Source organism: Helianthus annuus, chromosome 12, assembly GCF_002127325.2.
Source record: "Helianthus annuus cultivar XRQ/B chromosome 12, HanXRQr2.0-SUNRISE, whole genome shotgun sequence".
Classification (NCBI taxonomy): Eukaryota; Viridiplantae; Streptophyta; class Magnoliopsida; order Asterales; family Asteraceae; genus Helianthus; species Helianthus annuus.
Genome location: NC_035444.2, coordinates 143,486,925 through 143,510,800, shown reverse-complemented (window position 1 = coordinate 143,510,800; position 23,876 = coordinate 143,486,925). Strand labels below are relative to the sequence as shown.

The 23,876-nt window shown below is 36.0% G+C and overlaps 1 protein-coding gene across 1 annotated transcript; it reads left to right on the top strand.

The window, feature by feature from the left end:
* Positions 1 to 7,867: 7,867 nt before the first annotated feature.
* Positions 7,868 to 12,032, top strand: LOC110893293 (mitogen-activated protein kinase kinase kinase 5). The gene is made up of 11 exons (XM_022140406.2): positions 7,868 to 8,447; positions 9,119 to 9,535; positions 9,606 to 9,693; positions 9,776 to 9,838; positions 9,922 to 10,085; positions 10,189 to 10,264; positions 10,911 to 10,967; positions 11,059 to 11,184; positions 11,268 to 11,417; positions 11,593 to 11,645; positions 12,020 to 12,032. Exons 1-11 carry the CDS (start codon positions 8,143 to 8,145, stop codon positions 12,030 to 12,032), a joined length of 1,512 nt encoding a protein of 503 aa, XP_021996098.2. The 5' UTR covers positions 7,868 to 8,142.
* Positions 12,033 to 23,876: the final 11,844 nt, after the last annotated feature.

Genomic DNA, 23,876 nt, shown 5'->3' with positions numbered 1-23,876 from the left:
CATGTTATAACACATATTCGCATGTTTATAATGCATCGCGTACCCGTCGTACGTTAAGCATTTTGTACGTTAACCGACCTATATATATATATATGTATATATATATATATAGGGTAAGGTTATTGTAAAAAAGGTTAAAAGTGTGAGAAAGGTGAGAAATATTGTGGAGATGACATGTGTCCTCCATCTAAATTAATTCAAAAGGGTAAACAAGTAATTTTATAATTAATTCAAAACTTACCATAACCGCCACCTTAATTATTGGAACATGATTTTTTTAAAAGATCTCTAAAAAAACACTACGAATAACACTGCAACCACCATTCAGCACATATATAACACCATTCAATAGTTATATAACACCATTCAGCAAGTATATAACACCATTCAGTAAGTATATAACACCATTCAGTAAAGAATATAACACTATTCAGTAAAGAATATAACACCATTCAGTGAAAGAATATAACACCATTAAGTAAAAGAATATAACACCATTCAGTAAAGAAATATAACACCATTCAGTAAAGAATATAACACCATTCAGTAAAGAATATAAGAATATAACACCATTCAGAAAAAAAAATAACACAATTCAGTAAAGAAAATAACACCATTCAGAAAAGAAAATAACACCATTCAGAAGAAAAAATAACACCATTCAGAAAAGAAAATAAACACCATTAATGAAAAGAAAAAAACAACATTAATGAAAAGAAAATAACACCTTTCAGAAAAGAAAATAACACCATTCAGTAAAGAATATAACACCTCTGTATCATCTTCTCCACTTCCGGCACCACTACTGCCGCTCCGCATCCGCTGTCGTGTAGAGAGAGATCATCTGGTCGTTCGATGTAGAGAGATAGATCGCACGACCACCACCACTGCCACTTCCGGCACCACCACTGCCGCACCACCACTGCCGATCCGACACCACCACCGCCGCTGCCGCTCGAACCATCACCACCGCCGCTGCCGCTCGCACCACCACCACCGCCACTGCCGGTCGCACCACCACCACCGCCACTGCCGGTCGCACCACCACCACCGCCGCTGCCGCTGTCGTGTTGATCTTCCGATTGATTAAATATGGAAGAAGAAAGAGAGAGAGAGAAATTGTGAGCGTATGAGAGAGAGAGAGAACGAAATTGCAGGGATTTGATTAACAAAATAAAGATAAAAAGACATAATTGCCCCTATATATTTCAATTCAGTCCAAATTAACAAAAATATTTTACAATTTGGTCTCTATTGATCTCAACCATTAGATCAAAAGATCTAATGGCTGAGATTCTTTCTTACCTTTCTCACACTTTGGGCCTTTTTTACAGGATCCTTTACCTATATATATATATATTATATGTATATATGAAACACGAATTACTTTTTTCTTTTTGAATAGTTATTTTTCTTTTTGAACAGGTTGTCCATGGTGTTTCCATGCCCGCTTGCTGGCTTCTATGGAAATCGAGGAATGAAGCAGTCTTTCGCTCCAAACCGGTCGTAATTGAAAACATATTGGATGATCTGCGGTAGACTGGGTTTCTCTAGAATAAAAGTCGGTTAAAGACAATGGTTTTGGAATGGGACAAGTGTTAGATTTTAGTTTCTATGCATAAGTGATGTTTTTTTACTGTGTTTTTTGATTGTTTGGCTTAGGACTGTTTTTGGTTTGTTAATAATGGTTGCCTTAAAAAAATTATAAATGGTTAATGTAAAAGCATAAGCCAATTGTAATTATCCTCACGAGACCCCATCGTTTTCTTAAAAGTAAAATATTAAGCTTTTGCTATAAAATGCGGCGTCACATTGAATCTCTAGTATCACCTCTTAATGTGGTTACAGTTCCAAAACTAAAGTCATTTTTAAGCAAACTTAAAATATCAAACAATTTGTTATCTTAGTTAGATTTTAATATATATATATATATATATATATATATATATATATAGGGAGAGGATCATGAGAAAACTACATATAAATAAGAACTGGAAAACTAACTAAAAAAACCTAAAAAAAAGCTAAAAAACATACCATTTTTTTTACAATTTTTTATAAAAAAAATCGCTAGTTTTTATATATAAAAAAATTTTCAAAAAAAAAAAACAAATTTTTTTTGTTGTACTGCACAAGTGCATTATATGTGCATTATATGTGTACTTCACATGTGCACTATATCCGTAATAGTGCACATGTGCAATACAACAAAAGAGATTTTTTTTTATTTTTTTTTGAATTTTTTTTTCCATTCATAAAAACCTACGATTTTTTTTATAAAAATTTAAAAAAAAAATTGGTATGTTTTTTGGCTTTTTTAGTTAGTTTTTTTGGTTTTCTCATTTAAGCTAGTTTTCTCATGATCCATCCCCTATATATATATATAGAAAGCATATCGTACATTACGGCTTAACGTACTTCACGTACAACAACGTGGGTGATTTGTTATATAACATGCGTGATTAATGTTTTCAATATGCGTGATTATTGTGTTTCAACATGCGTGATTTTGGATTTTTGAGTTATAATGTGCATGATTTTAAAATGAACGTGTGTAATTACCTGTCGTACGTGATGTACCTTAAGCCGTAATGTACGTTAACCTTCCTATATATATATATAGGATAGGGTTCTAGAGTGAACACTAGGTTGAGAGTGAACTGTGTGAACTGATCTGGGCCGTTGGAATACATCATCTAGAGATTTTTAAACAATGACAAGATTGTAATTATAATTATGTAACTTCCCTTTAAATTAATTGATAGAAGGGTATTTGCGTCTTTTATAAATTGCATTTATTAAACAATATAATCAAAATCCCTAAAATCTCGCTAGTTTCCGTATATACAAGATAAACAGCTCTTAGAGTATACACATGTGTACAGTCTCGCTAGTATCAGTTTATACAAGATACAAAAATGTTAGTTTATACACATGTGTACAGTCTCGCTAACTATCAGTTTATACAAGATATACAGCTGTTAGTTTATACACATGTGTACAATCTCGCTAACTATCAGTTTATACAAGATACACAGCTGTTAGTTTATACACATGTGTACAGTCTTTTATACATCTGTGTATTATATTCTGAAATGGTTATATATGTGTATATTAACAACATATACATGCACACTAGTAGATTCATAAAAAAAATATGAAATTAATGAAAACGAAACATATCATATGTATGCAAAAATAAATAACTTCATCATATATTAAAAAAAGTTAATTCCCAAAAATAATTACAATTGCAATCTCTGAGAATTTTTTTAATATTTATTGAAAATTATAAAAACTTAAAAACAATTTATTATGATATCTATATATACGGATAATAAAAGAAAAACAATATTCAAGTTAAAATCAAAACAAAATCTATGGATAAAAAAATGATGGAGAAATAATTAAAAATGAGTGAGAGAGAGAGAGATATAAAAAAATGATGGAGAAATAATTAAAAATGAGTGAGTGAGAGAGAGAGAGAGAGAGAGAGAGAGAGAGAGAGAGAGAGAGAGAGAGAGAGAGAGAGAGAGAGAGAGAGAGAGAGAGAGAGAGAGAGAGAGAAAGAGAGAGAAAGAGTTAAGAGATCAGAAAATTAAGGGATTTTAATTAAACAAAGTTGATCCTAATCCTATATATATAGAAAGTGTAGAATACAATAGCACTAATCCTACATTATGTGTGCGATGCCCATAGCCCTACACGTGTCCTTGATTCATTTTTCTTAGATAAGGGTATATCAGACATATCGTTAAAACATCAGAGGGAAAATTAGACAATTCCTTCAACAAGCAAGCAGATCATGAGTTCGTTACACAACTATCTCTGTAATTATGATTCATATCAGTTCGATTTTTAGGGTTTTATTGATTGTTTGATTGATTCGTATCAGATCAGAGCGTTTCGTTTGAAGAAACCTAAACACATGCGATTTCATGAACAATACCATGCGTATTAAAATAATAACATCCGATTATGTTTTAATGTAACATGCGAATTTCCAAAAAAAAAAATCTGTAACATGCGAATTTTTTAATACTGTCACAACTAATTAATTTATTGTAACAAGCGAATTTTTATCTTCACCACATGCGAATTTCCCACATGTGATATTGCATGTTTTCATTAAATAATAATATCCATTAAATCAAATATGCCATATTGCATGTTTTGATAAAAAGAAAATCAGATATCCATTAGAATTTCCCACATGCGATATTGCATGTTTTCATTAAATATTAACATCCATTAGAATTTCCCACATGCGATATTGCATGTTTTCATTAAATATCAACATCCATTAAATCAAATATGCGATATTGCATATTTTGAAAAAAAAAATCAAATATCCAGTATATCAACATGCGAAATTCTTATTATTATAAAGGAATTCTTATTATCATGTCACATGGGATTTCAAACATTATTATCCAACATGCGAATTCAACTGTAATAACTAATACTCAACATATCCCAAATCAGCAGTCCTCATCACCATTGTTTTAAATCGCACTGGAAGAATCGAGCGGAGGTTGGGGAAGAAGAATGTAAGGTTTTTGATTTTGGTTTAGGATATGATTTTGAAGTATCTTCGCTGATTTACAGGGTTTATGATTTCGCAATGACGATTTTAATCTTGGCGGTATGATTTATATATATATTAATTTGATTAATTTAATCATATCAATTAATTAGACCCGCGTTTAAATAATGGATGATCCTACGGCTGGGGTAATTGCGTACAATATTTAGGATTGAGGCTATTGTACAAAAACTGGCCTCTATATGTATATATATATATATATATTTATATATAAAAGATTAATTGATTAATTACCATTTGTTGTTCAACATCTTGATTTTGAGGGCATTCAGACGCATTCATTCTTGTGTCGAAAAATCCATCGGGTAGTAAAATTTCATCAGTCAAAAAATCATTAATTCCTAACTGAATAGGAACTTCCGAGGAACGCTGCATCTAAAATAATAAACTAATTGTTATAATATAAAACAAATAATAACTAAAGTAATATAAACTACCTCTGGTATACAAGGTTCAACAGTCGGTGTCAAATTACACGTACGTGTTTAGGGTGGGGTTTGAAATTCTTTAGTTGCACACTGAGTTTGTCCATCCAAAATCTACAATTAATACAAATATTATAGTAAATGGCAATATAATAAAAGATAAAGTAATATATAATTTGTTTATCATCTCTAGATCAAGTGGTGGAAGGTTTGCATTTCTCTTGAGAGATGCAAATTCAACTCCCACTTGGTGCAGAGTGAGGCATTGGTGGGCAATGATAGGAGACCCAGGGAAACCTGGGTTCGATCCTTGAGCCAAATGGGTTTTACCGGTAATTTCACCGTCGTGCCTACGGGCGGGTGGGTTACCGGGTTTTCCCTAGAATTGGTGGTGGACTGGGGTTGCTCTCGGAGTACTCCGTTTGGTCCAGTGGGTGCCCCGAGAGTGCTCGGGATTGATTCTGTTAGCCGTTAAAAAAAATAAATATACCTTAATTGCCTTTCTAAGCCATTGAATAAACTTTCTTAAAGTTTGGTTCATCAATAGCATTTTACTTTCTATACAAGTCTCGTCAGGGACCGGAATACCCATAAATGCCGGAAGAACATGATCGAATTGTACCTTCACGCAATGCTCATGATCCAAGTATCGATCAAAGCTAGGATATACAAAACCGTAGGCTATACGTAAATCAACTCTCATCCCATCGGTCCACCATAATAATTCACAACAGGATAACCTCTACAAAACCATACAATATTTAAATAAACAAATATATGTTGTAACGCCCTGCTTTTTCATACTTTCCTTAATTAGAAAGATCGTCTTGTATTTCTATTTTTGGAAAACTTGTATTCCTTGTAATCGTCTTTTCGTTGTATCGTTGTAAAATCCGAGACTTGGATCATAGTCAAATTCATTGTTTCATACAGATTATACTTTACATACTCGTACATGCTTGAACGTCTTAATCTTTATTGCATTGATACATTATTCATAATTCTTGTAAACATGTGTTAAACTTACAATTACGTCTCATACATTCACAATTTATACGCTTATCACCCATGATTATACATCATTTGGACATTACAATACTTATACTTGACATACCTACTTGGTTATACTTTTAGAATACATAAAACACCTTAAAACACACTTTACACACTAAAACATAACTAGGTGAGACATAAGGGACCAAAATTGACAAGAAAACAAACTTGTGGCCCGGCTGGTGGACGTCGCGCCCCGCAACCGAACCCACCCTCGGCCATCGTGGCCCGCCACAGGGCCCAATCCGCAGTTTATTGTTTCCAGCTCGTGTATTGGGCGATTTTGTGTTAGTTTAAGTTGTGTTTCTTGCAATTAAGACACCCAAACTAACCCTAAACCTCCCCTATAAAACCCACACTTCCTCCACTCACTTACCACTTTACAAACACCTCAATCTCACTCTCAAAACACTCTAAATCAGCTGGAAATTCAGATTCAAGGCAGAAACATCTAAGTTGCAAAAGTGAGTTCATACTCACCTTTCTTCTATCTTTCTTCACTTCTTCTTCCTCAACAACATATGGAACACCTCTAGGAGTGTTCCACAGGTTTTCCATGGAAAACCAAGGTGGAACATCACCATTTTGAGGTCCAAACTTTCTGTTTTGGAAGAAAACTTTATAAAACTTTCTTAAACTTATGATTTCTTCAAACAAACCTATGTCCTTATGCTCCTAATCAAGTCTATGATTAGTGAGCCTAACTAAAATTGTTTCACACAAATTCGGAGGTGTATATTCACTCCAAACTTTCTGTTTTGTAAGGATTTTTAACCCACAAGTGTTGTATCCTACAAGCTTGTTCTTGCAACAAGACTTGTGTTGGTTGAGTGTGATTACTTGGAAGCTTGGGCTATCCTACCTCCAATCCACCACCTCACTTGATGATTTGTCCCTTGAATAATATGTACCTTTCATTTCCATTTTATCTTATTCATGACCATCCTTGTTGTCCTTGTGACAACTTGTGCATTGGTGAACATACGAAAGAGGTTTTAAAGGAAGGTTATCTTCCTACCTCCATGCATGAATTCTATGATACTCTATGAAATACATGTTGGACTTAAACTATTAGTATCTAAGTATGTTATTTTGTGCAAACCACAGGGACTAACTATGTAATTAACTCAATTCCAATATATGTTTGGTTCCTAATTAATTGTTGTGCCCACTTTATATCGTCATCCAATAACCTTTTTTTTTATTTGATGAATTTATTTATTTAATTAATATAAGATATGTAGGAAATAAAGACGAGAAAATTAAAAAAACAGATGCTTTTGCTAGACATGTATTACATATTGATTTCTTTTATTATATTAACTATATAAAAGACTAGTTTGTGTAAATTATATAATTATTTTGTTTTATGTAATTCACAGATGAAAACCATAATTAATAATTAAGATTAACCAACAACCATTTGGTCCAGCGGTTGTTCTATGGGTTTACTTATGGAGGTCGTGAGTTGGAGTCTCATTTGAAGCAACTCTGAGTTAAGCTAGAGGGCTTTCTTAGTTGTGGGATTCTTCAGGGACGGATCACCTTGTTCTGTTTTTCGGACAAAAGGGTGATCTGTTTCCCAATATGATCTCGGGTGTATTGGAGTTGGATCTTTGCTCTTAAAAAAATATTAATATAATATATTAATTAATTAAGATTATGTAGGAAATAGGTTGTGTGGTGCAATTTTCAGAAAGTCAAGGTGTTTGCATTATGACACGCGCATTAATGTATATATAAATAAATGCCAAAATCTAGTCACTTCAAAGTTCCCCCTCAGTCCTACACGGAGACGAGTAAGGAAGCCAAAACATATTAGGAAGAATAACGGATATCTTCAAACCACCACTGGCCTGCCACTATTCACAATCTCTTCGTTCATTCACCACCTTTTACGACACCTCCATTCTCTCTAACTCTACTACTAACTTACACTTTTTTCGTCTACCACCTCCGAAAATGAACCATCCCCACTTGAAAAGAAAAGGCATTTAGTACCGCTAGGCCAAAAACCTTTTAGCATTAGCGAGTCTGCATGTTTGGTCGTGAATTGCAATGCATTGTTTGTATAGCGCATTTTCATCTTCTTCTGAACATGATAACGACAATAACAATAGGACTAATAATCACCGTCGCCACGGTACCAGCTCTATGAACAACCACCATAATGGCGTCCCATCCCGCCCTGTCTCCTCGACACACACTTTGCCTCTTCCTGATCAACCAAAAGCACCATTCAAACGCCTTGAACATGCCACTAATCCGAACTCTAAGTACATTCTCCCCTCGCTGGACGATGCTCATAAGAAAATTTCTGAAAAAGGCTGGACCAATCACCGCTATACAAAAAGACCTCCAGGGTAATCAACAGCTTCATATATATTTGGATTTCTTGTATTATTGGGATAGCCTACTTTTTATTTTTAGGTGTTTTAGGAACTTTGTGCATGGTTTCTAGCTGATTTTTAAATATTTTGAGTTACAGGTGATCCTCTAGTTGGACTAGCGTAACTGACATAAAGGTTATTATCATGTCATCCGGTCCTATAACAAACGCTTTCCTTTTTTTTTAATTTTAATAATTAAATTATTAGAATAAAAAATAAAAAGGAAATTGACACATCCATTTGTGGAAGGAGCGGATGCGGTTTAGATCTACTAGTCCAAATAGCGGATCACCTACACCTCAAAACCGTTTAAAAGATCAACTAAAAACCATGTACACTTTTTTAAACCACCTAAAAAAATCATTTTGCATAAGAGATCGCCCCAATGACGACCTCTTGAGACGTCCAACTAGCAATCTCTTAAGAGATCGTCATTGCCAACGACGACTACCCCTTATGAAACATGGTAAAGATTTTACCCCCCCCCCCACACACGCACACACACACTATACATGAAATATTTTGATATCTCAAATAAAAAAATTTCATACATTAGTGTTGTGTCATCATTTAAATTATTCTAAAACAGCTTAGATTCTTAAAATGATCATATCCAGTGCAATAAATCATATTTCTCATTTCAGCATAGCTATCCAAGATCGTTCAAAGAACACGGGTCATAAACTGTCGTCGTTAAGGTATCAAGGATTCAAGCATGGTGAAACTGTCCATCCTACAACGACTCCAGTTTCAAGGCAAGTAGGTGTTGTGTATCATTATCAGACTATTCCTCAGAGAAGTATGCATAATTCTGATGGTTCATCCGTTCATAGCCCATACTTTAAATTCCCCTTGCATGAAAAACTACCAATTAGTCGACCTGACCGCAGCCAAGCCACAGTGGCTATAGTCCACCCATTGCCCCTCCCTCCAGGAGCTGCAGGACGTTCGCCCTTTCCCTCACCAAACACGGCCATTAACAAGCGAAAACAAACTCGATGGAAAAAGGGAAAGCTTATCGGCCGTGGGACATTTGGAAGCGTTTATGTTGGCTCTGACAGGTTTGTAGACACCATGCACCTAACATGTCTCATATGGTACATAGACTAACACTATTTCATGTTTTAATAGAGAGACTGGGGCTTTATGTGCAATGAAAGAAGTTGAGATGCTACTAGATGACCCTAAATCCATGGAGTGTATCAACCAATTAAAGCAAGTTAGTAATATTTCTATAATCTATTGTGTCTTTATTTCCATATATTTGGCTAGTATTCATACTATTCTTATTCCTTTTTCAGGAAATTGATGTTTTAAGCCAACTTAAACATCCAAATATTGTACAATATTATGGTAGCGAAATAGTAAGTTATTATTTCTTTTTATTTCATTCAGTGAAATTACTAGTTAAATATATGGAACCAACAGTAGATTATCCTACATGCAGGTTGAGGACCGGTTTTACGTGTATCTGGAGTATGTTCTTCCTGGTTCAATAAATAAGTATGCCCGTGATCACTGTGGAGGAATGACAGAGTCTATAGTACGAAGTTTTACGCGTCATATTGTATCTGGGCTGGTTTACTTGCATAGCAAAATGACTATACACAGGTAACTGTTACATGTTTTATTGTGTAATGAGAATTGTTGGAATTCTATATGTTATATGCATAATATCTCATTCAATCTGAACACATGCAATTTCGATTTGTAGGGATATCAAAGGGGCTAATTTGCTAGTGGATGCTAATGGGGTTGTGAAGCTTGCTGACTTTGGAATGGCTAAACATGTAAAGATTCTAGCACGTCATATCATTGTGTTTATCTGTCTTACGCCCCGCTTGCAGCATGCGCATATAATGTATATATGTATGGGCCCTCGGGGGGGGGGGGGGAAGTGAAATTGCACTAATTTAAACGTTATTTTACTAAATTTTGTGAAAATAACGTTAAAAGCGGCGGACTGTTAATCATGCAGCATGTGTGGCGTTGATAACCGAAGACAAAAGGGTACATGCACTAATCGGCATTTGTCCTGATTGCTGAGTGTTATGTGCCTTATGTCCAAGGCTTGATGCAAAACTACTATCAAGCCGGGAGTCTCATTGGAAGCAGCCTCTCTATTTCTACGGGGTAGAGGTATGGTTGTCTACATCTTACCCTCCTCAGACCCTACCTAAGCTTTGCTATTGGTGGGATTTACTGAGTATGATGTTGATGATGAATGTTGTAGTAGGTCAAATAGGTCAAGTGGGTTAAACAGGTTGAAAGTCGTCAAAAGTTTATGTTTAATGCATACAATCTCAACTAATGCATTTGTTATTCACAACTCAAGAAAAGTTAAATATAGGCAAAGAAAGTGTTTACGGGTCAACCCAACGCGACCCAAACAACTTCTCACCTCTATAGTACTGAAACCTGAATTTTGTTACACAGCTAGATGGAGAAGTTAAACTTTCTATGAAAGGAAGTCCTTATTGGATAGCTCCTGAGGTATTGTTCTGCTCTAAAATCACAACATTGAATGAACTATAACCCTAAAGCCATTTTGATTTAATTATTGAGATAATACTCTTTCCTGCAGCTCTTACATGGTGAGCCACAAAAAGATGGTGGTCCTGATCTTGCTTTGGCTGTTGATATATGGAGTTTGGGATGTACAATTATCGAGATGATGAACGGGAAACCTCCTTTGAGTGAGTATGAGGCGGTAAGCAAAGGAAACTAGTTCTTTTTTTTTTTTTTAAATTTTAACATAAATCATGATTCACCATTTAAATCTGTGTAATGCAGGCTGCAGCAATGTTTAAGGTCATGAAGGATATTCCACCAATACCAGAAACAATGTCATTTGATGGAAAAGATTTTTTGCGTAGTTGCTTCATTAGGAACCCTGCGGAAAGGCCAACCGCTAGCATGTTACTTGAACATAAGTTCTTGATGGTAATGTGTACTTTTATATTCATAGACAAAAAATTCAAATACAAAACGTACGAATATGGTGAAAATGTAAAAAACGCGGTGACATTTTCGTAATTATTTACTCGTAGAGTAATTATCAAAATTACTCTAGGGTAACTTTGATCTTGTAGAGTAATTTTGTAAAATGTTTTTGTAGGGTAATTTTGATCTTGTAGAGTATCATAAATACTCTACAGATGATCTTGTATGGTAATTTTGATCTTGTAAAGTAATTTCGTAGAGTATCATAATTACTCTACAAATGATTTTGTAGAGTAATTTTGAATTGTATGTTGTTTGATAAACTTGCAGAGTAATTTTGATACACTTGTAGAGTAATTTTGATAATTACGATACAAGATCAAAATTACTCTACAAGATCATTTTTAGAGTAATTTTGATAATTACCTTACGAGCCAATAATTACGAAAATGACACCACATTTTTTTTTTTTTTTGTTTTTTCATGTCTTCAATACGTTTTGTACGATAAGACACTTTGTACGTGAACTTAACCCTATATTCATATTCATTGACACTGATTCTGTTATAGCATAATTTAAAGATTAAAGTTTCGTTTTTCAGGTGCAAAACCTAAGAGAACATTCAAGATAGCAGTAGATCCAATTTCTATTTTTCCCATCTTTTCTCATGACAATAATGATTGAGCTCAAGAAGAGAGGCTCAATAATATTTTTGTGTGTATTGAAACATAGGAATAAAACTCCTATCTATACAAGTCTGTAGTGTTTTAAATAAGGTTAATTCCTGTCTAAGTGATCTCGTTTATTTTCTTGATGAACTTCTTTAGTCATAGCTGTGTAATGGCTGTGGTTCTTCAGTGTTATCAAGTTTCATGAGTTCTTAGGCAAAAAGAGTTGATCAAGACGTTTATCCTGATGCCAGTTTGAAAAGAGAACATGCTTTTCTGTTGTTGGTAGCTTCATATGAACACATTTGCTGGTAATAGTAAACCATATATACAAATATTTACAACACATGTTTTAAAAGTTCTACATTTCTTTTCCCTTGTAAGGATTTTGTTTAGTTTATGAGGGTGTTGTTTTGGATACGGGTTCGGTTTGTCATTTCACATGTGTGTAGGGAGTTGGGCACTTGTAACTTGTTCAATTAATATTTGTGCCTCCAATACATGAAGGATTGAAAATAGTCACCAGACTTGAATTAGTTTGTTTTTGTTATTTTATTTTATATAAGTATTTTATGGATTTCGTTGTATACATATTTGTGTTGTGTTAGGATAATTAATTAGCTAAAATAAATAAGTTTCATTTAAAACTCAAGAGAAATTATTAGAAAATCAAACACTACCCATCTGAATGAAAATCGGTTGTTTAATTCAAGGGTCTTCCGGTTCATTTAAAAAAAAAAATTAACGGTGAAGATTTTGTGATATATAGAAAACGGGCCAGACAAGCTCTAAGAACAAAAAATACAAGTATACAATTAAATCTCTCATATTGAACTTGCATCACCTCTCCCAATTCAAATTATGGAATTTTGATATACTTTTATAAGCATAAAAACGATATTGCTTTGATTTCTTCCACCGTTCTTAGTGCTGAAATTATTTGTCCTGTTGATTTCCAAATTTGCCACATTGTTGTTAGCAATACCATCCTGATCGACTTTTTCCAATCCTTCGACCCATTTGCGCTGCTCACCCTTCCAAGCATTTGTTGACAAGAAACAAATTCCAAAAGGGATAGGGATCTTCAACCATACAAGTATGCTCCTCCAAATGGATTTAGATACCAAAGACGTACTTCACAAGGAGATGCTCCAGAGAGTCTTCAACGAAAACACATCTCGAGCACAAACTATCTTGAATACACACACCCTGATTAATGAGGGAAGTCTTTGTGGGATCTTTCCAAGAGATGCTCTGCATGAGAAGTGGTTCACCTTCGGTGGTGCCCAATGGTTTTAAAATGGCAAGGTTTCCTCCGTTGTTGGTATTAAAAATGTGGTTAACTGTTCTCGTGCCACAACCACGAAAATGTCTTCGTCTTTCATAGCTTTCCACCACTAAACATCCAGGCCATTCTTGAATTCCTGCATCAAGTCCCTAACTGGGCCTATTCCAAATTCGTGTTTGGTCCACGATTCCACTCCTAACCCCATTAGTTTCTCGATGATAGTTTAGTAACACAAATATCAACCATCACACCTTTATCTTTGGGTGTACCTATTTGCACACCCATTTGCCTATTGGCACACCAAAAAGGTGTTTTTTGTCCTATATGTCGTACCCTGCAGTGTCGAGCTGTTGTCAAAGCGTGGCGGTTTGGTCCGGTCAACCAGACAAAGACTGACGGATGTCTGACGGGTCTGTTGACCGGACCAAGACGCCGAGCTTTGGCCGCGTTTTGGTCCTGTCAACCAGACAAAAGACTGACACCCGGTCTGGTTGACAGGACCAAAATGCGGCCAAAGCTCGGCGTTTTGGTCCGGTCAACAGACCCGTCAGACACCCGTCAGTCTTTGTCTGGTTGACCGGACCAACACGCCGCGCTTTGGCCACAGCTCGACACTGTAGGGTGTATGCACATAGGACAAAAAACACCTTTTTGGGTTGGCTATCTACACACTTGGTGTGTAGATAGTTTGAGCCTTATCTTTTGCAATGGAAAACAGTGACGCATGTCTGTCTTTTAAAGCTCGGCCCCTAACCTAGGGGTGTTCAAAATTCGTTTCGAATTCGAAATTCGATTCAATTCGAGTCAAGTAAATTGAATACGAATTTACATTCTCAAATTCGTTTTGAAATTCGAATAAAAATTATACATATTTTTTTTATATAATACATATATAACTTTTATTGGGCTATACTATAAATTATTTTCAAAATTTATTCCAAGTATTAAAATTACCAATTACGAAACCCACTACATGGCTGATAACTAAAACCTAAGTAACAAATCTATCAATAGAATTACTAATTACCAAACCCACTACATGGCTCATAACTAAAACCTAACTAACAAATCTATCAATAGAATTCTAACCCTAAAAATATTAACTTGTAATGTGAAGTGGTTATTCCCGACTTCTCGTTTTGAGTTTTAGACTTATATTACTTTATTTGGAACTTTTTAATGTGATATGGTGCTTTATAGCTGCTTTAAAATTTATATTTCATTTTGATAGTTTTTTACATGTTTTAAAAGAATTTGAATCAATCGAATTTATTCGAATTTGATTTGAATTCGAATTTTTAATCGAATACGACTCGAATATGAATTGGGTTTTTTTATTCGAATACGAATTCGAATCGAATTCGAATTCAAGGGAAAGTAAAAGTTATTCGAATAATTCGATTTGAATAATGCTAAAATTCAATATTTGATTCGATGAACACCTCTACCCTAACCAATTATCAACCCAAGAAGGTGTTCATTTTCCATCCCCACAACCATCCATAAGTTCTTTGTTAAAAATAAATTTAACAAAGAGAATTCCTTCTTTGCCGCCACTTGTATATCTTTTAACAGACTGAATGAATTGCACCGCTCTTTTGTTACGATGAATTGACGAGATGACTAGAGCCCACAAAGCTGATGGATCTTCTTTTATTTTCCATCACCATTTTGCAAGGAACACAAGATTTGCACTCCGTATAACCCCAATACCAATCCCGCCATATTTTTTGGAATAATCATTTTTCGCCAAGCAATCTCATCTTGTTCTTCCCACCCTTATTGCCCTAAACAAAATCCCTTCTAATTGCCTGTAACATTTTGATTACCTTTTTTCAAGCCCTAAAAAAAGATAGGAAGTAGTTCGGTAAAGCCCCTAATCCTGCTTTAGTGAGCACAACTCTACCAACAAACATTAAGCACCTAGCTTTCCACCCTGATAGCTGGCTTCCAAAATTTGATCTATTCATATTCTCTCTGGTTGGCATACCTAAGGTAGTGTTTGGTATGCAGGAATGAGAGGAGTAATGGAATGGATGATTACGAGGGAATGAAGAAAAGGGTGTTTGGTTGGTCAACGGAATAGAATCACCCATTCCAAAATGCATTCCATTCCCTCAAAATCATTCCTTCCACCTCCCATGTTTTTTTTCCATTCCATCCCCTCTTGTACCATTCATTAACAACACCACAACCCACCACCTTCGCCACAACCTACCACCACGACCACCCACCACCGACGCCATCGCCGCCACCCGCCACCACCTCACCTCGACAGCCACCGTCGTCGCCGCCACCCACTCGCCACCGTTATCACCCACAGTTGCGACCAACCACCAACGACACTCGCCACCGCCGCCCACCACCATCGTCGACGCCACCACCACCAACCACCGCCGCCGCCACCAGCCGTCGCCACCAACCGCCACCTCTGCTGCCACCCACCACCAACGGCCACCTTGCCACCACCACCACTCGTCGTCGTTGCCGCACCGCCACTCGCCGCCACCACCACCACCCATCGTCGCTACCGACACCCACCACCGCCACCTATAACCACCCACAATCACTACCACCGACCACCACCACCACTCACCGCTGATTTTATTACTCCGTTTTTCTTGCCTACCAAACAATACACAATAATAACTCATTCCATTCATACATGGTAACCAAACAAGACATGGAATGGTAATGATCCATTGCATTCCCTCGTCCATTCCATTACCTCGTCCATTCCATTACTTCGTCCATTCCATTACCCCATACCAAACAGACCCTAAGAGCGTGAATGGTAGCCTCCCAATTTTGCAGTTTATACTTTTCGCCATATACATACTACAACCTCATCCACCCAATTCCATACAGGTCACTCTGTGCCAAGTTTACCTTTAGCCTCGAACCGACTAATTTGCGCTCATTTGGGCACAAGGTTGCGCTGATGTAGTTGTTATTGGCGCACAGTTGCAATGTTGATAGGGTTTCCCCCTATTGTTTGCATTTTCAACTCCCCACTTCTATGTATGCTTCCACTACTTCGTAATGTGTCCTCCTGTAAACCCTCCATTAAACTCCGAAAGCCACCCATTAAGCTTTGGGTACCTACAAATCAATTCATACTCAAAGTAACCATGTTGCATAATAACAAACACTTAAAACCATATAATTGCACGCATTAAAACACGGTTATTTACACTTCCTTCGCATCCCCACACTTCACATTTTCTTGCCCCCAAGCAAAGCTTTCTTGAAACTATCCCACTATCATTAGCAATTACACTTTACTAATCATTACCAATTCTCGGTTAAAGTTTAGTGTCATAACCAACTCAAACACACACACTTGATTAGATACAACAATTCAAGACAAGACATCGAACCAAACTTACCAGCCCTTTAAGCTTTCCTCATAAATCACACCTTCTATACCCAAATTGTACATGAATCATAAGGTCTTTATTGGGTTTTATTTTTGGCTTTGGGTTAAGGTGTGTGACACTACTAGAAAATTAGGCAATTGCCACCAAATTTCTCATGGACAAAAAATGGTGGCAAATTTAGCTACCGTTTCTGACCGAAATCTTATTGGTAGTAAATTGTATGACACTGTCACAAAATAGTTGCAAAATTTGTGACCATTTATTTTCGGTGGCACTATGGTGATAAACATATAAAAAACAAAAGGTGGTGTGTCCACGTAAGTTCCCCACACTTAGCTGGTGCAATGGTTATGAAAAAAAAATACAATACCCTAACTCACTTTCGTAGGAATCATGATTGCATTTACCATATGCAATAAGCCTTTTAAACCCCTCGGTAGAGCCTAGTGGATGAATGATGTCTCGTGAAGGTTTCTAGGGAACTCACCCACTAAGTTTATGGGTCTTCAGCCAAACCATACATGGTATATCTCTCATGGTGGTTAGAGTGAACACTTTCCTTCCGAGTTTCCAATGTAAGCTCGGTAGTTAACATTTCTAACCCACACTTGCTCTTTCATACCCCACATGTCTGTTGAATCCTTGAATAGAAGTTTATGCCCACACTGTGCCTACCGAATTTCCAACATATGCTTGGTAGTTGGCATGTTCCCAATTATAATGCGTGGCCACTTTTGAATAAATCGCCCAACGTCCATTTTTCTCACCTTCCTCTTTTTCCAACTTGAACATTCATCCCCAACTTTGTCAACTTGAATAATAAATAATGGATGATGATTGTAATAACCTGACAATGTTTCAATTATTTCAGGTAGTGCCATATGTCTGGTTGGATCTAAACATGTAACTACGTGCTCTGAAAAATCCGTATCCACTTCTTTGATATCATCATCATCATCAACCATACCTGGTTCAATAGTAAGGTCTTAAATATTTAATGGATCCGGTGTAGTCTTGTTTTCCATAGCCTTTATCTCTCCAATTTCCTCCACTAACAGACTAACTTTCTTTACTAGTGTCTTGTGCTCTTTCTCTCGCAATTCTTATCTTTGAGCCACCAATTTTATCATACTAGTGTGTTCCTTTATGTCTAATCGCAACTCATCCATAATGGGTTGGGTAGTCTGTTGGTACCCTTAAATTTGGTTTTGTTGTTGTGGGTAACCGTATTGAACATCATGAGCTCCATTAATGGTTGGGTCATAATTCATGTAGTACCTTGCAGTTTCTCCCTTGGATTGATAGATGTTTTGATTATAGTATCTTTGTTGATGGTTATGATTACTTGCCAATAATAACTTGTATGGTCATTATATTATTTGTATCCTTTTATATAGTGAAATAGAATTCATATTGAATTGTGCTCTAACATTTATCTATTTATCAAATAAAGGTAATGCTACACCCCTTTATCGAGATGAAAAATACTATCAATTAAAGATGTTCTACAATGCTACGACCCATTGTCAAGATTAAACATACAACAGGCGAACTTGTAGATATATATGTTGTCTACAAGGTAAGAATTATGTTCCTTCTATGTTATCTTCTTGTTTATACGAACTTGCAATGTTTATATGAATTTATCTTAACATTGAAAGTTTGCTTTTTAAAGTGCACTTGTCGGAAGATAAGTTATTAGTCAAGCATATAGCCACATAAACTTTGATCATAGTTGAAACAAAGTAAGTATTGGCTTTCATACTCTAATTAGGCCCCAATAATGTATAGGTCATCAAAGTAACCGTTGTGATTGTTTTTCTGTCTGTTTTTAATTGCACAAAAATTATTTGTTGGTGTGCTTATGTAGTGCCAATTAGGCTTCAAATTATCAGTGGTTCAGTTACGCATATTAGTGATTTCGCCACAAAATACTTGTGGATACGCTCCTAATAGTTTGTACTCTTTTGGTTTTTTCCTACGACTACGCAAGCTGAAACGTGAAGGTAAGCTTATGTAAGAGCTTTTTCTTCTTCGGACGACCATTTATGTATTACAACTTTCGTCATAAAATCGACAACGTTTTTGGATGTGTTTCTTCGGCTTGAAGACCAAAATGGAGTAGAAATACCGAATGGTTGTGTGTCCGATGCATTGAACCTGGAACTCGATTGGAAATTGGGGTTGAAACCAGGATCAGTTTTTGAAGGTAACCGTAGATTGGGTAACCGGGTGGAGGCATGGCTCCGGGTTCAGTGAGAATCCCGTAGTTTTGGACTTATGGGTGCACTACCAAGGTTGAGTCAGATAACCATAGTTTTGGAAGGGGGAGGCACGTCACGGGTAGGAGTTGTAAAACCATAGTTCTTCAATAGGGGGATGTTATCAGATTGGTTCGGGTTTGAGCCGGATACTAACAATTCTTGAAATGTTCTTTGGTCATTGATCTGCCATCAAATATACATATTCTTAGTGCATAATTATCCCCTAATTATAAATACTTTAATGACTTTTTAGTTGCAAATGCTACCTAAAGCATTCCTATTTGATAAATGAAGGTTTCTTAGGTCTCGGGGTGAAAAAAGTGAAAATGAGCATAAACGAAGTAAAAACCCAAGACTCTACTGAAATTAGCAAGTTGCAGATAGGCACAACCGTGCCAGGCTATGGGCACGGTCATGCACAACATCAAGAAGCACACAAAGTTAACCCTAAAATGGTCAACAGGAGTCCACTAGAGGTGAAGCACGCACGTGCCCCCTTAGGCACGACCGTGCTTAGGAAGAGACAAATGATAGAAGGTTCGGGAACCGATCAAGAATGCCTCCTGTTCAAGCTTTTTCGGGACACCTGGACCGTCACGGTCGTGCCTACCTATGCACGCTCGTGCCTATAACAGAATCGCAATGGACTAGATAAAAAAGGACAAGAAGGACAAGTTGTGTCAGGATCCCTTACCAGGCACGCTCGTGCTCACCTGGCTTAATCCAGACTATAAATAGAAGGCATTGGTTGCCCATTTTCACCATCCCATTTCACCCACCCCTCTTCCACATTTCACACACTAACTCTCTTATCTTGAGAGACCAAAAGGAGTTTGGATCATTCCAAGAAAACACTTGTAATAGGTTAGTTTGAGAGAGCAGGAGAGAGAACTTCTAATAAATAACCCTTCTTCAAGTTGTTTGATCTTATCATACTTGATCCATCATGATTCATGCAATAATCATTGGCTGTGGTCAAGTTATGGCCATTATTGGCTAAACCCTTTGTGTTGCTTGGGTTGAAGACGAAGCTTGGTATGAATTAAATGTTTAATCTTTGGCAAATAAGTGTTGTGTCTTTAATAATTCCTTCTACCCTTCTTATTTCGTAATGAGCTTGTGATTGTTTTGGTATTTGATCTCATGGGAGTTCTTGATAACCAAAGGAGGTGAAGCTTATTAGTACACTTATGGTGTGTAACAATCCATAAGCGAAATCCGGTCTTGGAGAAGCGGTTGACCCATTTATGGAAACACATCTTATGATCAACCCTTGTTTATCAAGAATATTGTTGTTGGCATGCATGGTCTAAATACTAGGCCTTAACGATTAGCCAAAACTTGGTCTTGTAAGTCGTCTAACACGGCTTATATGTTAGACTTAGCGTTGTCCAAGAGTTAGTGAACCATGTTAAAATACTATACGGCTTTATATATATGATGTTGTCACTAAACGCATTCCTTAAATTGTAGCCATTTGTTGAGTGTTTTTTTTGTGTCTAATCCGCATACATATCACCATTGCCCTTGGTTTTCTTGACTGTATATCTCTTAAATATCAACATATACACGTGTGATTTAGTTTACGAAGATTTTTCAATGCCGAGAACCTCGATCAGAGAGTAAAAAGGTGTAAGGTTCATAATTGTGTAAAATTAAAATGAGATATACTTGGCTAGGATTCGAGTTACAGGAACAAGGGCCAAACGAACCACCCAAGAATGGAATCGTCGAGCGAAAACACTTGACAACCTCCTAGAAGCTGCTTTTCTTGCCACCAGACCTTTCTCCATCAATTAGGAATCTGATGCCGTCACTAAACACATTCCTTAAATTCTAGCCATTTGTTGAGTGTTTATTTTTTTTGGTGTCTAATATATATATATATATATATATATATATATATATATATTATAACACCACCCGTTAAATAAAGATCAATCACCCAATTAATCTAATCACAAGTGTCATTAGCACCCGTAGGGAACACTTTAATATATTTTTCTTGAATGGCTAAACTTGCACACCATGGGGATTGAACCCCTGACCTCTCCTATCCTAAGCTCTATCTAAACTCACCAACACCATTGGGCTATTCCCAAGTGGATAGCACAAGTGTCATTAGCACCCAATTAATCACAAGTGCCACCCAAGGAATCTCTCATAGCATTTTTTAAATATGTAAATACACTTCTGTCCAAAAAGTTGAATAAACTTTGTTTGCAAAGATGGGACTTGACATTTGTATAACATAAGGCATGTGACATAAAGACTTGAATAAGGATACTTTGATAGATTCAAATCTAACATGCATTTAACTTTTACAGACTTTCAGTGTGCCAAAAACTTTGAATTGTCATGTCATTTTCATTAACATATATGTGCTTCTAGGGCTGCAAACGAACTAAACGTTTGGCGAACAGTTCGTGAACCGTTCGGCGGAAAGTTCGTTTGTGTTCGTTCGTTTATTAAACAAACGAACACGAACAAGAAATTTCGTTCGTTTAGTTAAATGAACAAAAATAAACAGAGGTCGTGTTCGTTCGTTTATGTTCGTGAATGTTCGGTAACGTGTTTGTTTGTGTTTGATAGTACACTAGTGTTTTTAGTTCTTATATTTACTTAAATACTTTCAAAATTCCGACAAATTAAATATCTAATAAGTTTCAGTGTATTATATATTCTGTTCATGAACGATTGTTTGTGTTTGTTTGTTTCCATTTGTGTTCATGAACATTAGTTTGTTCTCATTTGTGTTCATCAACGTTTGTTTTTGTTGGTTGCCTAAAATTAACAAACAAACACGAACAAGTTCATTTCCTTAACAAACAAACACGAACATAAAATCCCGTTCGATAAGTGTTCGTGAACGGTTCGCGAACACATATATTTCTTAACAAACGAACACGAACAAGGTCTTGTTCGTGTTCGTTCGGTTCGTTTGCAGCCCTATGTGCTTCTTATAGTGCTACCATGTATTCACAATACCAATGAAATTTATCTTAAACAAGTTTCTTTTTGTAAGATAGATGTTGAATTACCCCACCAAAGTTCCTTTGTAACTGTCATTTTCTAACTCTTCAACTAAAGTTCCTTTCTAAAACTTTTTATTCCAACTTAAAAAAACGAGTTTACATCTAAATCTATATCCACTAGATCATGATGTTTTATTTCTTGGCAATGAACACTGTACGTTTAACGTTTTTAAAAATGGATTGGTCGACGAACCCCTAATGTATGTCCGTCGTGGCGACAATAATTTTGGGAGCATATAAGGGGTCATGGTACTGATCCAAGGGTTAAAAATATTTTAGACGTTGATGTGTCTGAAAGACAGCATGTTATTAAAGTAGAAGACCCGTATTGTTATAGTTGTTTAATGCAAATATCACTTTGAATACATTAAATATTCTCTAAGTGTTTTGCAGGTTCCTAGTTGAAATGTTAGATTTCTAGGTTTGAGAGATTTACTAAAGAAATGAGAAGATCACCCGATTGGAAGACCATACGAGCTATACGGTTGGGAGAGCCACAAGTCGATAGACATTGAATTGGGATACACCACCTTATAAGTCTGAACCTCAATGGGCCTAGTTGTGGCGTGTTAAAGTTATGGGTAGTACCCGTGTACCGGAGTACGGGTCGTACCTGACTCGGATCGCATATCTGGACCTTATAAATAGAAAGAGATGTCGAGAAAACCCTAAGTTACGAACTCAGTAGTCAGGAAGACTAAAAAGGGGTTGTTACAAGGAGGATGATTCAAGAGAAGATCAATGAGAAGAGGATTCAAGGAAGAATAGTGTATAGCAAGTCGAGATATCGATCCTTACGGAGTTAGACCCTTCATATTATCATTTCTTTTTAGATATGATCATGTATTCAATGAATTCTTGTGTTTTCGTTATTTCTATAAGTGGCTAAACGCTCTATAGCCGGTTTGGTTAGTCTAAATTTTAATACTTTGAAAAGTATGATTGATTTTGCTATGAAAGTGTGTTTTTAGTAAGTGTTTGCTGATGAACTTAATTGTGCAACCAATATGGTATATCTTTGAATGAGTTTGTGTGGATGATTTAGGTCTTTCTATGAGGTTATGCATGTTAGATCTATTTTGTCAATCTTGAGGATATATATCGATCGTTAGTCTAAGGCCGGAAACTTAGTAGGTAAAGGATAAGCTCATTCAAGGGTTGGTAAGTCATATGGGTACCTATGAGAAGAATATGATGAAAAGGGTTTAAGGTTAGTGAGGTTTGCTTAAAATTGAGTAGCATAAATAAAAATTCACTCAGTTCGTTAATTTATGTTGCTAGAACAATATAAGAAGCTCTAAAGTCATAAGGCAATGATAAATTAGTTAGTTACTTAAAACCAGATAGTTAGGTGTGTGTATAGCTTGGTTATTCGGGGATATGGGGTCATCCTTACGGGGTAATGACTTTTTAACACTACACGTTCATTACTAATGTCTACAATAATGAGTTTTTTTTCATAAATTACATAATGAAAAATGCTTTGAAAAAGTATTAAGAGGATTCTGATCCTAACTTGTTATCTTTCTTATATCTAATTTCATACACTTTAATTAGTAGTATTGGTTTATGTAACGCCCTTAAAATTATTTAACAGTTTTCGTTTAATTTACAAAAACAAACATGTAACTAAGATATCGTATCCGTAGAAAATACGGATAATTTAAAACTTTTACAATTTGTAAAAAAAAACAATACAACGAAATGTAATATAGTTCGTCGATTAAAATATCGACGTAACACATTGCGGAAGCTTATTTCTTTGATCGTGTTCGGTCCTTCCTAGAGCTTGATCTTCATCCGGGAACACTTGGTATTTATCT

What these genes read in the sequence shown, in the direction of transcription:
- LOC110893293 (XM_022140406.2), top strand. Translation starts at nt 8,143, where the DNA reads ATGCATTGTTTGTATAGCGCATTTTCATCTTCTTCTGAACATGATAAC. An exon ending in GTTTATGTTGGCTCTGACAG is followed by an intron (nt 9,536 to 9,605) that starts GTTTGTAGACAC and finishes ATGTTTTAATAG; the next exon opens with AGAGACTGGGGCTTTATGTG. An exon ending in ACTTTGGAATGGCTAAACAT is followed by an intron (nt 10,265 to 10,910) that starts GTAAAGATTCTA and finishes TTTGTTACACAG; the next exon opens with CTAGATGGAGAAGTTAAACT.